We start from the raw sequence: 13,779 nt of genomic DNA, 5'->3' as shown, positions 1-13,779 counted from the left end.
TCTAACAATGCTAAGTATTCATCCTTCTCTTCATCATTTGGAGGATTGATGTCAAAAATTGTTTCAATGGGTCCTCAACATAATTGAGTTCCTTCTCCATGATTAAATCCTCTAAATCGGACACTAAAGAACAATCAACAATTGTGTCAGGAAATCGCATTGACTTAAAAACGTTAAATGTTAACTGACCATCCTGAACACGCATAGTACGCTCGCCTTTCTGCACATCAATAAGTGTCCTTCCGGTTGCTAAGAATGGTCTTTCTAAGATGATTGGCACCTCTTTGTCTGCTGTAAAGTCTAGAATCACAAAGTCAGCAGGAAAGATAAATTAGTCTACACATACCAATACATCCTCGATTTTTCCTTCTGGATGTGCTAAGGATCGATCTGCTAATTGAAGTGTAACCGTAGTAGGTCTAACTTCACCTATCCCCAACTTCCTAAGTATTGACATGTGCATCAAGTTGATACTCGTACCCAAGTCACATAGTGCCTTACCACAATATGTTGCTCCAATATTGCAAGGTATGGTAAAACATTCAGGATTCTTTAATTTTTGGGGTAGTTTGTCTTGAAGATATGCACTGCATTCCTTCGTTAGGGCTACTGTCTCAAATTATCCAAGCCTTCATTTTTTAAACAAGATATCCTTCATGAATTTAACGTAGTTCGGTATTTGTTCCAGTGCTTCAACCAACGGGATGTTGATATGAAGTTGCTTGAGTACATCTAGGAACTTCTTGAATTGAATTTCCTGCTTCTGCTTCTGAAGTCTTTGAGGGTAGGGTGGTGGAGGTTTCTTTACTGGAACTGGTTGATTCATTTTCTGTGGTAATTCTGCATCTAACGGAGTTATTAGTTAATCAAAATTAGCTAGTTCAGAAGTTACGTTATCGAATTTTACAGATTCCATTTTTGGTGAAACTAGAATTTCAACACTCGGTTGAAGTTCCTCTGAGTCTTGAGCGTCAGCTGGCTACTTCTCAACTTCGACGGAATTGGGCTCTAAAGTCTTTCCACTCCTCAATGTTAACGCTTTACAATGCTCATTCCCTAGATTCCTCAGATTCTCCATATCACTAGGTAAAACACCTTGTGGTCGGTTTCTGAGTTCAGTTGCAAGCTGGCCCACTTGATTCTTCAAATTCCTTAGAGAGGCATCGTTTTTCGCCATAGATGCCTTCAATAGATTCTCTAGGCTATTGGATGGTTCAGCTTGGGTTGGTTTCTGAGCTTGTTGGGAAAAACTAGGTGGCTAGGTTGATCTAGGTTGGACATAATTGTTACTGGTTCCTACCCCTAGGTTACTCCAGGAAAAATTCAGGTGGTTTCGTCATGATGGGTTATAGAAATTGGATTGCAGCCCTTGCCTTCCTCGATTTTGGTTTTGGTTACCCATGTAATACACAGATTCTGGGTTCGATGGACATTCTTCGAACAAATGTCCTTCCACAAAATAAACATAGGCTACATTTTCAAATTCATTCAGTGGTTGTGCTGCAAAACTATTACACCTATTAGTAGTAATATTTTTTAACATTGAGGATATTGATGATACTTGAGATGCGAGTGAAGTAAGAGCGTCTACTTCATGTATTCCAGCAACTTGTCTTCCTGATGTTGCTCAATTGGTTGGCCATTGATAATTATTGCTGGCAATCCTCTCAATGATTTCATAAGCCTCATTATAATACTTAGAAAGAAGAGCACCATTAGTAGAAGCGTCCACTACCATCCTCGTGTGAGCATTGAGACCATTATAAAATGTCTCAAGTTGTATGCAATGTGGGATTTCGTGATGAGGGAACTTTCGTAATAATTCTTTGTACATTTCCCATGCCTCATACAATGACTCATCATCCATTTGTTAGAAAGCAGTGATCTCGTTCCTCAACTTAGCATTCTTGCTAGGCGGGACATACTTTATAAGGAATTTTTCTGCTAACTCTTGTCATGTTGAAATTAAGTTTGGTGGTAATAAGTTCAACCAAGCTCGAGCTCTGTCCCTTAGTGAATATGGAAACAACTTCAATCGTAATGCATCTTCGGTGCTCCGGCTAACTTGAAAGAATCACTCACCTCCATAAACGGTCTTAAGTGTAGGTGAGGATCTTCGGTAGGCATTCCACTGAATTGGCCCACTGTCTGAAGCATCTGAAAGATGACTGGCTTGAACTTGAACTGTTGTGCCTCAATTTCGGGTCTCCAAATACCCGGATTAAGATCATGAAATACTTGCACGGCATACTGTCTCAAAGCTCTATCCCTACCATCAGCAATAAGGATAGAATTTTGAGTAAGGTTTGCTTTGCTTCCTTAATTCAGATTTTCGAAGTTCATCCCTTCAATCCTTTTTTGACTTGCTTGTCTTCTTTGCTGTCGAAAAGTTCATTCAATCTCAGGGTCTACAAGGAGTAAATCGATGATTTGGTCAATACTCATAAACACCTGAAATAATCACAGAAAAATTAACTAAGTTAAAATTTGAACAGAAAAATAAACCAAAATGCAAATCTAACAACTTCACAAATAATGAATTTTTTTAAAACATAGTCCCCGGCAACGGCGCCAAAAACTTAGAACAACATAAATGTGCAAATGTACACAATCGCAACAAGTAATAAAGTGACAAGTAAATGTCGAGTTATCGTACCCACGGGGACTGTGAAAAGAATTATTTATGAATGTTATTTAAAATACTTTCGTGGAAAAAATATTTTGTTTTAAGGGGTGATTAAAAACTAAGATTTTAAACTAAGTAAACTAAATAAACAAATCTCAAATGCACAATTTCAAAATACGATTTTAATCAAGATGACATAATTGTTTTAGATTAATTACATTTCTTAACTTAGAATTATTGAACTCATGTTTATATTGTTACGAATAAGTTCACGGCAACTCAGTAATTTGCTAACTTATGAGCATACTCACCTACCAAAATCCATTTATCTCTTGACTAGATCTCTATGTCAATTCAACCGATTAAGCAAATCTTAATAGGCAAATATGTTATTGCACATACTTACTTATTAAATGGAAATAATCTCTTCTACATATCCGTATGTCAATTCAAAAAATTAACTCAATTTAAATAGAACATAAAATAATATGAGGTAACAAAGTATCCTTACCTTGAAACAGTTTAATCACAATAATCTTGCAAGTTATGCAAGACAAATGTATCGTAAGATATTGTTGCTAATCTAACCCTCAGCTACCATAGATGATTAAACATGCACTGATTAAGTACTGTGTCCATTAGTTACAATTTCAATCCACTTAAATAATTAATTCATTAGTTACCTAACAATTTTAATGCAAGAATAACTTAGTCATGATTTTACTTAATCAAGCATCTTACCGAGGCTTATAACAACATAAACACAATGTCAATAATTTTAACAAACGAAATGCAATCAACCTAACACAAATTAAATTCAAGATAAATTGATTAAATTAACCATTCCAACAACATAAATATTCATAGATATGTTTAGCATAACAACAACAAAAATTAAAGAGAGAGGGAACAAAAATCAAATCCGGTGTTTTTCCGTGGCTTGACTAGTTGCTCCGTTCTTCCTTCTCAGTTGTCCTCATCGACCAAGGCTGCTATGAACACTTAATTGCTACTCCAAATATCTGATGAATACCCCTTTCCCAAGAGGAGAAATCAACAAGAGAGCAAGGGAATTTTGGAATGGAAAATAAGAGAGAATGTGGAGAGAAGAGAGGAAAGATGTGAATGCTTGATGTGTGTTTTTCAAATGACCAACCTAAGGGGGTTTTTATAGATGAGGAGGGCTGCTAAAAATAGCTAAAATTATCATCCAAAGATCCCTCCCTTGGTCGGCCACACATGTGGCAAGGTTAATAGTTTCAACTTTGCTAATTTAGGCTTAGGGCAAATCTATAAAGCCACCAATTGTGGAGGGGTTTGAATGCAACTTGAACAAGTCTTCAAGGGCCTCTTTGCAAGCTTAAATAATCAACAAATAAGCTAATTTGGGTCAGCTCTTGGGACAGTTTTTGGGCTATCTATTTCTTGGTCGGTTCAGTTCAACTGGACCACTTTTTTATAATTAATTAATAATAATTTATTAACCCAAATTAAATTGGATATAAATTAAAATTAATTATATTATGAATTAATACATATAATTTTGGACCGTCTTAGACTGAAGTATTTCTCCTCGATACTTCAAATTACTTCTTGATTTTGCTCTTCTAGTAGTGTCTGCCGAGCCATTTTTTGCCCTTTGTACAAATCTGTCAAAAATAACCAAAATTGATCAAAATTAATTATAAAAGTAACTGAAATTCAACATGTTCATATTTTAAGTGCACTTAAATTATTTTGTAAAAATTAATTATTTTTTCGACAAGAATTTTATCGAAACTGTATGATTTTAAGTTAAAAAGGGTATGTAAAAATGTCTAAATTTTCGTGTTTCCAATTTCCAGTACCACACGTACGCTTATATGACTAGAATCGGAGATGTGATTTACTGCCCAAAATTCAAAGGTGTTCCAAATTGTTAGGAATCCATCATTCAACACACGAATAATATACAATATGTTAATATCGAAGAAAATAGATATCTAATAGGTCACCACAGTCTTGAGTTGAAGGAGTATAGACCATGGAAAAATCAACATCAAAATAGAAGGATGAGTAAGATTTTAGTAACAGTTTAAGATAAAAGAAGAAGAAGAATGGAAATTTGATTATGACTAGTGATTTGAAGAGAAAATAGATAATGAAGAAAAACAATGACTAATGATGGTGGTGGTACGATGGCGCGATGGTGGCCCGACGGTCTTGCGACGGTGGAAGAAGAGAGTGAGAAGAGGAGGATGGGTGATAAAGTGGTGGTGTTTAGGTTTAATGGTCCTGGCTAACGATGGAGGAAAAGAGGCCAAAATCAAAATAATGGTGGTTCAAGGTGGTGCAAAAGTGGAAGAGAAGAGAAAAGAGAGGAAAGGATAAGGATGAAACAAATGAGGGAATAGACTCTCCTTAGGGTAGAGAACGTCCATAGCAAGTAAACGAGGGGGAAAAGGAAGGGAGTGAAAGGTGGGGAAGAAAAGGAAGGGGAACATGTAGAGTAAAAAGAAGGCTAAGGGACGAAGGTTGACTAGCTAATGGAGGAAAGAATCTTTTCCTATATGGCAACACTAGTGTACGGTAAAAGGAGGCTGATCAAAGATTTTTATAAAAAAATCAAACAAAAATTATGAGAGAATGGGGGATTGAATATAGGACCTTCAGAAAACCAATTAAGCTATTAACCATTAGGCTAACTCACTTGTTATAATTTCTACAACATTTATTTTAAAAATATGGTGTGAGCTTTACTATGGTTTGAAGCGAAATTTCACCATAAAGAAAAACAATGTTAGGGAAGGGATTCAAACACAGATCATAAGGGACATCTCCACCACTACTTGATCACTAGACTTGATGCTTATTTATTAACAAATGTGCCAAGGTCATCTAAAAAAACTTTTCGAGGTTGACACTCTCAGCTCAATAACCCAATTTTTACTAACCCGGATTTTGGTATGTGACAACTCTCCCCTCCTTAAAAATAATTTTATCCTCAAAATTCCTGTTGTCAAGCCAATACACTTATCCACAAAATTCATAACTCTTCTTTCCAAACCGACTAACATGCTTCCGCTGTGCAACTCTGATTCAAATGTAGTTCCAATACTCCACCTGAAATCTCCAATGACCTTCCTATTTACTATCACGGATTATCTTAAGGGACTGTCCATAGATATATCACTAATAATTTCCTCATTTCCAAATTCTCAATTTCACAGACACACTATTAACAACAAATGTTTAGTGAAAACAAATTCTAAATTAGTGCAAGGAACAATTTTAATGGATCGTAACAATACCATCATTGATGCCAGATGCGTCTCGATACTGTCGATGCCTAGAAGAATAAACCAGTCTCTGATTCTATTTCTGAGTCAAAGTTTGCATTAAAACAGGATGATGTCGTGGACAATCCATAACACAATGCTCCGCAGACCCACTTCTCAAGCATGTTCCTGACTTTTCCAACACTTACTTGAATGACGTTTATTACAATACTTACAAACAAAAAACCTTGTCGTTAATCAAATTAATCCTCTAGTATTAGCTTTGACTACATTATGTTGTGCTTTGTACTCTTTGGCCCGCATCAAATGTCACGAACTTGGGCCAGTATAACAATACTTCCTCTCTTATTCAACACCTTAGTGTTTTTCCTTCTTTTCTCTCTTTGAGCCACTATTTTGGTTCACTAAACCAAGGTTTCGAAAACCCTTTCTAGAACTCCCAACATTGCTTAGGATATTGCATTATCTCTAGTCTCGTGATTTCTAACTATAATGATACATGCATTAACAATGCCATATGTCTCAGGGTCAGGCACAAGTTCTTGAATAAGTTAATGAATAATCTTGAGCTACTCAACATTGCGTTCTACGAAATCACATACCACAAGTTCACATAACTCGGGTTTTCTTATTGCTTTCTTGAGTCTAAAGTTTTATGTTAATCTATAGTTCAAAAATACTAACTTAACATTTATCTACAGTTTAGCAGTAACAATACTAACTTAAAAATGACATTGGAGTTCTTGGATTTAACTTTTTGAAAATCTTGTGAAAATTTTCTTGTGGTATTGTGCCCAAAATACCCCTATCAGATATGCATGTAGAATCAAAACAAAAATTCACGGTCTGAGTTTGAATCCGACTTTGATAACACTAAATGTGACACCTCAAACCCAACCTAGACGTTATGGCCAAATTCGAAAACCTACATTGGCCATCAAAATGGCCAAGAAAGTCTTTCATATTTTTCGAACACACTTTTTAAACCATTTGTGTAAATCGTTCAAAACTAGTGAAATCGAGAATTTTATAAATAAATTATTTTTTTATTTTATGTATTTGTAAAAGTTGGACCGCTATTCAAAACTTTCATAATTTTAATCATATTTCAAAATCATTCATTTTTGTAATCAAAACTAAAGAACTTGAATATTTGATACTATTAAGAACAACATGTTAAATTCATAAAAATGTTTTTAGAAATCTCATTTGTAAACATTATAAATTTTGAAACTAATTCTAATTTTATTAAGAACTCATTTCTCATATTTGCAACGAAAAAAATGTAATATTGGCATATTTTCATTGTCGAAACGAAAAAGAGTGGTTTTGTCAAGTTTTAATAAAATCCAAGTTTCATGCATAATCTTAATCAAATACAATTTTATGTTATTTTTAAAACTTAATGTCATGCAAGTAATTCATGCAAATCAGAATGAAAAATCCCCAAAGTAAATTCCCATGCCACATTCCATACTCAAACTTATTACAATCCTAAAATAACAAAAATATTAAGGTAAACTTTAATTACTTTAATTTAAAAAGAATTTCGAGAAACTCCTCCAAATGTTGTCAACGAATCCTAACCTCGGGGTTATCTGAAAAATAAGCAAACTAAAGGGGAGTAAGCTATAAAACTTAGTGTGAGTCTTAACTTAAGTAATAAGTCAGAATTCAGTATACAAATCAAGTAACAATGATCACATACTTTTCATACAAATTAATCAATTTTCTTTATGCACATGATCATGCCAATGCGATTTTTACAAAATAGTTATGCAAATTTCTTTTAAAACATCCTATCTATCACCGCTACACTCCGAAATCAAGTTCCCCAGGACTCATCCATCCAAACACTCCAATTTGTGAACAAGCAACCAATAATGCAGACAAGCTTTACGTATGTTTGTGAAGATCGTATGTTTGCTTTATGTTACCGCAGCTGTGTTTTAAGTTAGCACAACTTTTGTTAAGACTTAAGTGGTGTGTTTGAGGTTAGGTGGGGTGTCAACAGAGATTCACTTTAGTGGCTAATGTAGCTCGCCGAATTTGGGTCGAAACTTCTAGGTCAGGTTTGGAGTGTTACAAACTTAGTGAGCTTTAATATAAAATACCTTGGCAGATACAGTTATAGTATTGTTTGCATACTTGTAGGCCAGTTTCCATACTTAACCTATCATTCCTGTTTTAGGCGGACACTTTTAGAATATTTGGACATGCACCTATACGCCAACAGTCATACTTAACATATCAACTTCTAATTCACTACTTGGCTGATTTCAAATTTACTAGACAATATTCTACTATCATTTTCTTCATATAACCCCGAAGATACTTCTTAAAGGGGTACCCTTACAGAGTTCACTTCTTATGATTTTCCTCTTCAAACAAACACTTAAAATTTTACAGACTAATTGTTCATAGATACTGTTCACGGGAAGATATTTACTACATAGAGTCACGTCTGAAGAATTCGCAGTTTGAGTTTAATACTATCAGTATACTAAAGAAATCGCAACCTAATTCAAACCCAAGATCTACTTATACTGGTAATGAATTTTTCATATCGTTTAGAAGAATTCTCTACATATTTGTTATAATACACAAGAAAACCCAAGATGACAAAAAAATTAGATTCTATAAGATTCCAGAAGGAGACATGATACTATTTAGATATGGTGGATGCCCGATGACACAGATTTCAATTCTATTTACTGCAGACAAACTAAATCGATGAATACTTATATCTTTCATAACTATTAAAACACCCATTTTCTAAACTGGTAGATTACTATGGAAAATACCCTTATTAACAACACAGATACATGTGTTCTTCCAAATACTTTCCTTAAACTCATTCAAATACATTACTACACCAATCAAACCAATTTAACTTCATACGTATCATTTCCATATCATAGAGTTCCCTGTTAAAAGACGATTAGAACTTACCATGAAGGCAGATATCCATATTCTACAACATAGACATCATTGAATCCACCAATGAAATGAACCAGAACTTGCCACAAATTATTAATAGATCACGCCACATAGGCAATATACATAATCTTGTGTTTACTATCTCAACGAACATTCACAGTAGGTTCCATGGGTTTCTCCCTCATGGCCTTATACATATTTTCATGTCTTGATCTACTATTCGAGTTTCCATATTATCGACAATGAACATTCATATCATCATATCAAGCCATAGGTCTTAGCCACATGGACTCACACATTCTCATGTCAGGATCTGCTAGTCCAGCCTTCATCATATTTGAGGCATCACCATGAGTGTTCTCATATCATACTCTGCCATGGATCTCAGCCACATGGTCTTACACTTATTTTCATATCATGATCTGTCAATTTGGTTAGCAATATGACTGCCATACTAAAGGCATCATAAATGGACATTTTACTCATCATTCTCTTACCCAGATTTGCTCACATACCTGATTGATTCGTAATTTCCTATATCAGGTTTTACCTACATACTTATCATTCAATTTTCTATTCATACAATACTTCATAAATTTCATTCTTGCACATATAACATCTTTACTATACTCCATACACTTACCAGTTATTCGAGATATCATCATTATGTATATATATACCTCTATTTGAATAGTTCACATACAAGAGTCAGGGTAAAGACTTACTTGGTACTCACCTAAACTGTAGCTCAAAGCTCTAGACTTTGACATCCATCTTGACTCAGTAGTAACAACTGCTTAAAGAAGATAAATTCACCATTAAAATCTATTTAGATATAAACTTCTAACATCTCAACTGTAGATAACACCCATGCCAGGCCTCGTATTCATAAGTTACTATCATATAACTCTTAACAACATTACTCTTTCAAAAGCTTAATATGCATAGCTATAATACTTACTGGGAGGTGGAACAACCACTAATTAAACTAAGAACCTTAGCTTCCAACTTAATGAGGAAGAGATACAATTCGATTTATGAAAAATAATCAGAGGGTAATATTGAAGGAAGAAGAAAATTCCAGACAAAACCTTCTCATACATATATATAACTTCAATTCCCTTTAAAGGAACTTGACAAGTGTCAACCATAATCAATTCCTGTCCTTTATTTGGCCTATAATAACAAGAAGAATTATAAATAATAGTCCTAACCGTAAGCCCTTTGACTAGTCAATTTAGTTGACTCCTAACTAGATCACATTACTAAACTCAATTAGCACAGGACTCAGACAAACTAGGCGTACAATACATTTGATGGTAACTCTTACCATGTTTACTATTCACTTGGTACATTCTTTTCTTAAATAACAGACTAACATAAAACCTTTATTCACCTATTCGACGAGTACTATAGGCTACATTCCAATTTGCCATTGTAGCATGGCGGGTTACACTACGCCAATTACTTAACTTCACAACTACACGCTTTATTTTCGAATCCACCAGACTTGGGGTGTGACAATACACTCATTAATATTTAATATATTCTCAAATCCAATTTATTTAATATATTTCTCTAATTTAATTTAATTTTAGTTAAAACATTTAGAAATAAGTAATCCAAAAAATATATGTATATATATAAAGATGTTAATATATTGGAAAAGAAGCCATTAATAGCCTTTATTTTTATTTTAGGTTTTTTGATTGATATTATAAATTTCTTGCCCCACCATGTCAAAGTTTTAATTAAAAATATTGAAAAAGAAATATTGGAAAGAAATCTATTGAATTTGGGAGAGAGAAAAATTTAAATCCGTTAGTAACCTTTGTACCTCCAGTTTCTTATTTTTCAGTTGTAATTTATTTTTTTAGATTTTATAAAAAAAATTAAGCAAACTTGGGACAAAAAAGTTATAAAAATTTATCAAGAAATAAAACGTGGATTTTTTCCCAACTACATTGAATGTTTTTTCTTTATATAATACATATTGTTTTTAAATGTTTTAACTGAAACTATATAAATATATTAAATAAATTAAATATAAATGATCGTATAATATTAATTTTATCTTTAAATATTAATGAACTGGAATCTAAAAATTAATTATTTTTTAAATGATGTTAATATAAATTTTTCCCTCTTATATTATATTATTTAGTATATATAAATTTTGTTTTCTTGTAAATGTGTGCTGTTTAATTAAATATCTTTCTTATGCTAGGAAAGAAAAGTAGAAGATACCTTCACGTTTTCACTAACCAAACGTTTTCACTAACCATGCCATTGTCTTTATCCACATAATTTTTATTAATTATATAGGTGGTTGCACTAAATTTTATTGTTCTATAAAAGCTGGGCGAAAGTTCTATAGTATTGACCAAGAGGAAAGTGGGATATAATTTATAGAAGAAAAAGAAAAATAGTTCATGGTTAAATTAAATTATTAATTTTCAAAATGATTAAGAGAGAAGACTAATATTCTTTTTATGACTTTAACATTAAAATAAACAACAGTGGATCCAAGAATTCATCTATAAAAGGAGCAAAACGTCTCAGCATGCATGCAAATCCAACCTTCCCCATCTTTAGAAAGCTCTTCAATATATATATTTGTGCTTTTAATTTGATAGCTTAATTTCTCTTCCTTGACGTATGGCTAACCGTATGCTTGGTCAAGAATGCTTTGATTTGAAAAACAAAGCTATTTCTCATCTTCATGATTTTTTCTTGAATTCTATCAATTCTGATATTTCAGCCATTGATCTTTGTGATGAAATCCCCACAATTGATTACTCTTTGTTGTTTTCCGAGAATCATGATGAACGGGCTAAATCCCTGGAACACCTTGGGAAAGCATGCCAAGAATTTGGTTTCTTTTATGTATGAACCTCCAATACACATACACATACGCGCACATGCATATATATATATGTATACACACATGAATTTGATGGGGTGAATGGAAATTTTAAGCTCTTGAGGACGTAGCATGGTTTCTTAATTATATTGGTTTTTGTTTTTATTTTGTTAATGAAATCTAAAAGGTCTTATAATTTTTTTATTGTTTTCAAGTATAATTTAGATTTTTTATTTTTCTTTTTCTTTTTTGAAGTTGATAAATGGTGTCGAACAAAGTGTGGTAGAAGGAGCACTGAAGGGTATTTCCGATTTCTTTGAACTGACAAATCAGGAGGAAAGGAGCGAGTACTTAAAGAAGAATCCTATGGATAGGATAAGGTGGGGTTTAAGATCCCATGTCGGAGAAAATAGAGAGTATCTAAAGATAGTAGGACATCCTGAATACCATTGCCCTAGCAAACCGGCTAGCTTTAGGTATATCTAGACTCGATAATTTGTGTATTTATGTAGTTTTTCGTATTTTTTATTCATATTATTCTCATATGTTATTTCAAGCTTACATATATTTATATTTTGACAGAGGTGCCATTGGGGAGTACTTCAAACGGATGCATGAGGTTGAACTTGGTTTAGCTAAAGCAATCTCGAAAATCTTGGGATACGAAGAAACCTACATCGAGAAGGAATTCAAGCTAGAAGCAGGCTTTGACGTGTCTGCCATGAATCTATATCCACCGTCTTTCCAATCCAAAGGTTCCATCGGTGTGCCAGAACATACTGACCCTGGCTTTTTTGTTTCGCTTATACAAGATGTCAATGGTGGCCTTCAAATGCTCACTCATAAAGGAAATTGGGTCACAGTTAACACACCTCGAAATGCCATTTTCATCAATCTTGGTGATCATCTTGAGGTATCTATATGTATATATAATGCTAAGGCAAGGATGCAATATCATTTTTTGCCTGCAGGATATAAAAGTTTATGTTAATTATTGTCTATGATATGTTAACAAATTTTCTTTGGTTTGGTTATTAGATACTGTCCAATGGGAAGTACAAAGTCATATACATCAAGTGATCCTAGATAACAACGAAGTGAATAGAATTTCTATGGCTACACTTCATGGACCTTCATTAGACATATTTGTAGCCCCAGCATCAAGGTTCATCGATGAGTCTCACCCACCAGCCTACCGAGGGATGACTTACAAGGAATCCTTGGAGTTGAATGGTTCTGATGAAATTGATGTGCAGTCATCCCTTTCATTGCTTCGAATTCCATTCTCTCTCTAATTTCATGAGCTCATATACTATTGGCAGTTCATCCTCTCTGTGTCGTATATTACTATACACTTTCCGTGTTAATGAAATAAAAATAAATAAAGTGCCATGATTATTGTTGTTGTCTAGGTATTTGTGGGAAGGAATTACTTTGTATATGCTTTTCCTAGTTAATTTTAATAATTTGTTGGGTAGAATATCAAGGAGTTTATAAAAGAAATAATTATGTTGTCAAATTCTACATATATTTTTGGGTGAAATTTTTATCCTTTTAGACGATTTGATTCCTACGTATATAACTAAACATATGGATATTAAACATGTATAATTTGACAGTAATTCTCTTGAGTTCGAGTAACATGGATGATTGGCAGTTCAAAAAATTAGTGTTACAAAAAGTAGATGCCTAGCCTGAAAAACATTTTAAATATTATTTTTATAATTTGTTGCACACAATGTATATGAGCCTTTCCAATGTCTATGACATAAAAATAAATAAATATGATTCATATAATTTTTCCTTAGTTCCTAATTGTTTTGTAGCTGGTAGATGTAGTAGCTGATAACTTTGGTTACACCAGTGCTAACTGACCCTTTGCGACCTCAACGGTCTAATAACTATAAACTGCCATAATTGACAGAGTTTTCTTGGAAATATTTTTTTTTATTTTAAACTCAATATTTAATTCTCTAACAAACAAAAATTCTTAATTAAAGGATTATTGATCAGAAAAGACTTTTACATAATGACAAAAGAATCTAGAAGCTGTGTGTTTATTTATTTATTAT

The 13,779-nt window shown here is 33.3% G+C and overlaps 1 protein-coding gene and 1 non-coding gene across 2 annotated transcripts; both read left to right on the top strand.

Annotated features, from left to right (window-relative positions):
• Positions 1-1,793: 1,793 nt before the first annotated feature.
• LOC121215716 (small nucleolar RNA R71) lies at positions 1,794-1,900 on the top strand. The gene has a single exon (XR_005911692.1). It is a non-coding gene; the product is annotated as a small nucleolar RNA R71 (small nucleolar RNA).
• Positions 1,901-11,441: 9,541 nt separating this feature from the next.
• Positions 11,442-13,255, top strand: LOC107950928 (2-oxoglutarate-dependent dioxygenase 19). Its single transcript, XM_016885833.2, has 4 exons — positions 11,442-11,730; positions 11,963-12,183; positions 12,290-12,620; positions 12,746-13,255. The coding sequence occupies exons 1-4, from the start codon at positions 11,503-11,505 to the stop codon at positions 12,785-12,787; spliced, it is 822 nt and encodes a 273-aa protein (XP_016741322.1). The 5' UTR covers positions 11,442-11,502; the 3' UTR covers positions 12,788-13,255.
• The last annotated feature ends 524 nt before the right edge of the window (positions 13,256-13,779 follow it).

The sequence above is a fragment of the Gossypium hirsutum genome, chromosome D03, assembly GCF_007990345.1.
Source record: "Gossypium hirsutum isolate 1008001.06 chromosome D03, Gossypium_hirsutum_v2.1, whole genome shotgun sequence".
Classification (NCBI taxonomy): Eukaryota; Viridiplantae; Streptophyta; class Magnoliopsida; order Malvales; family Malvaceae; genus Gossypium; species Gossypium hirsutum.
Note: the sequence above shows the minus strand (reverse complement) of the source record. Positions and strands in the feature narration are given on the sequence as shown.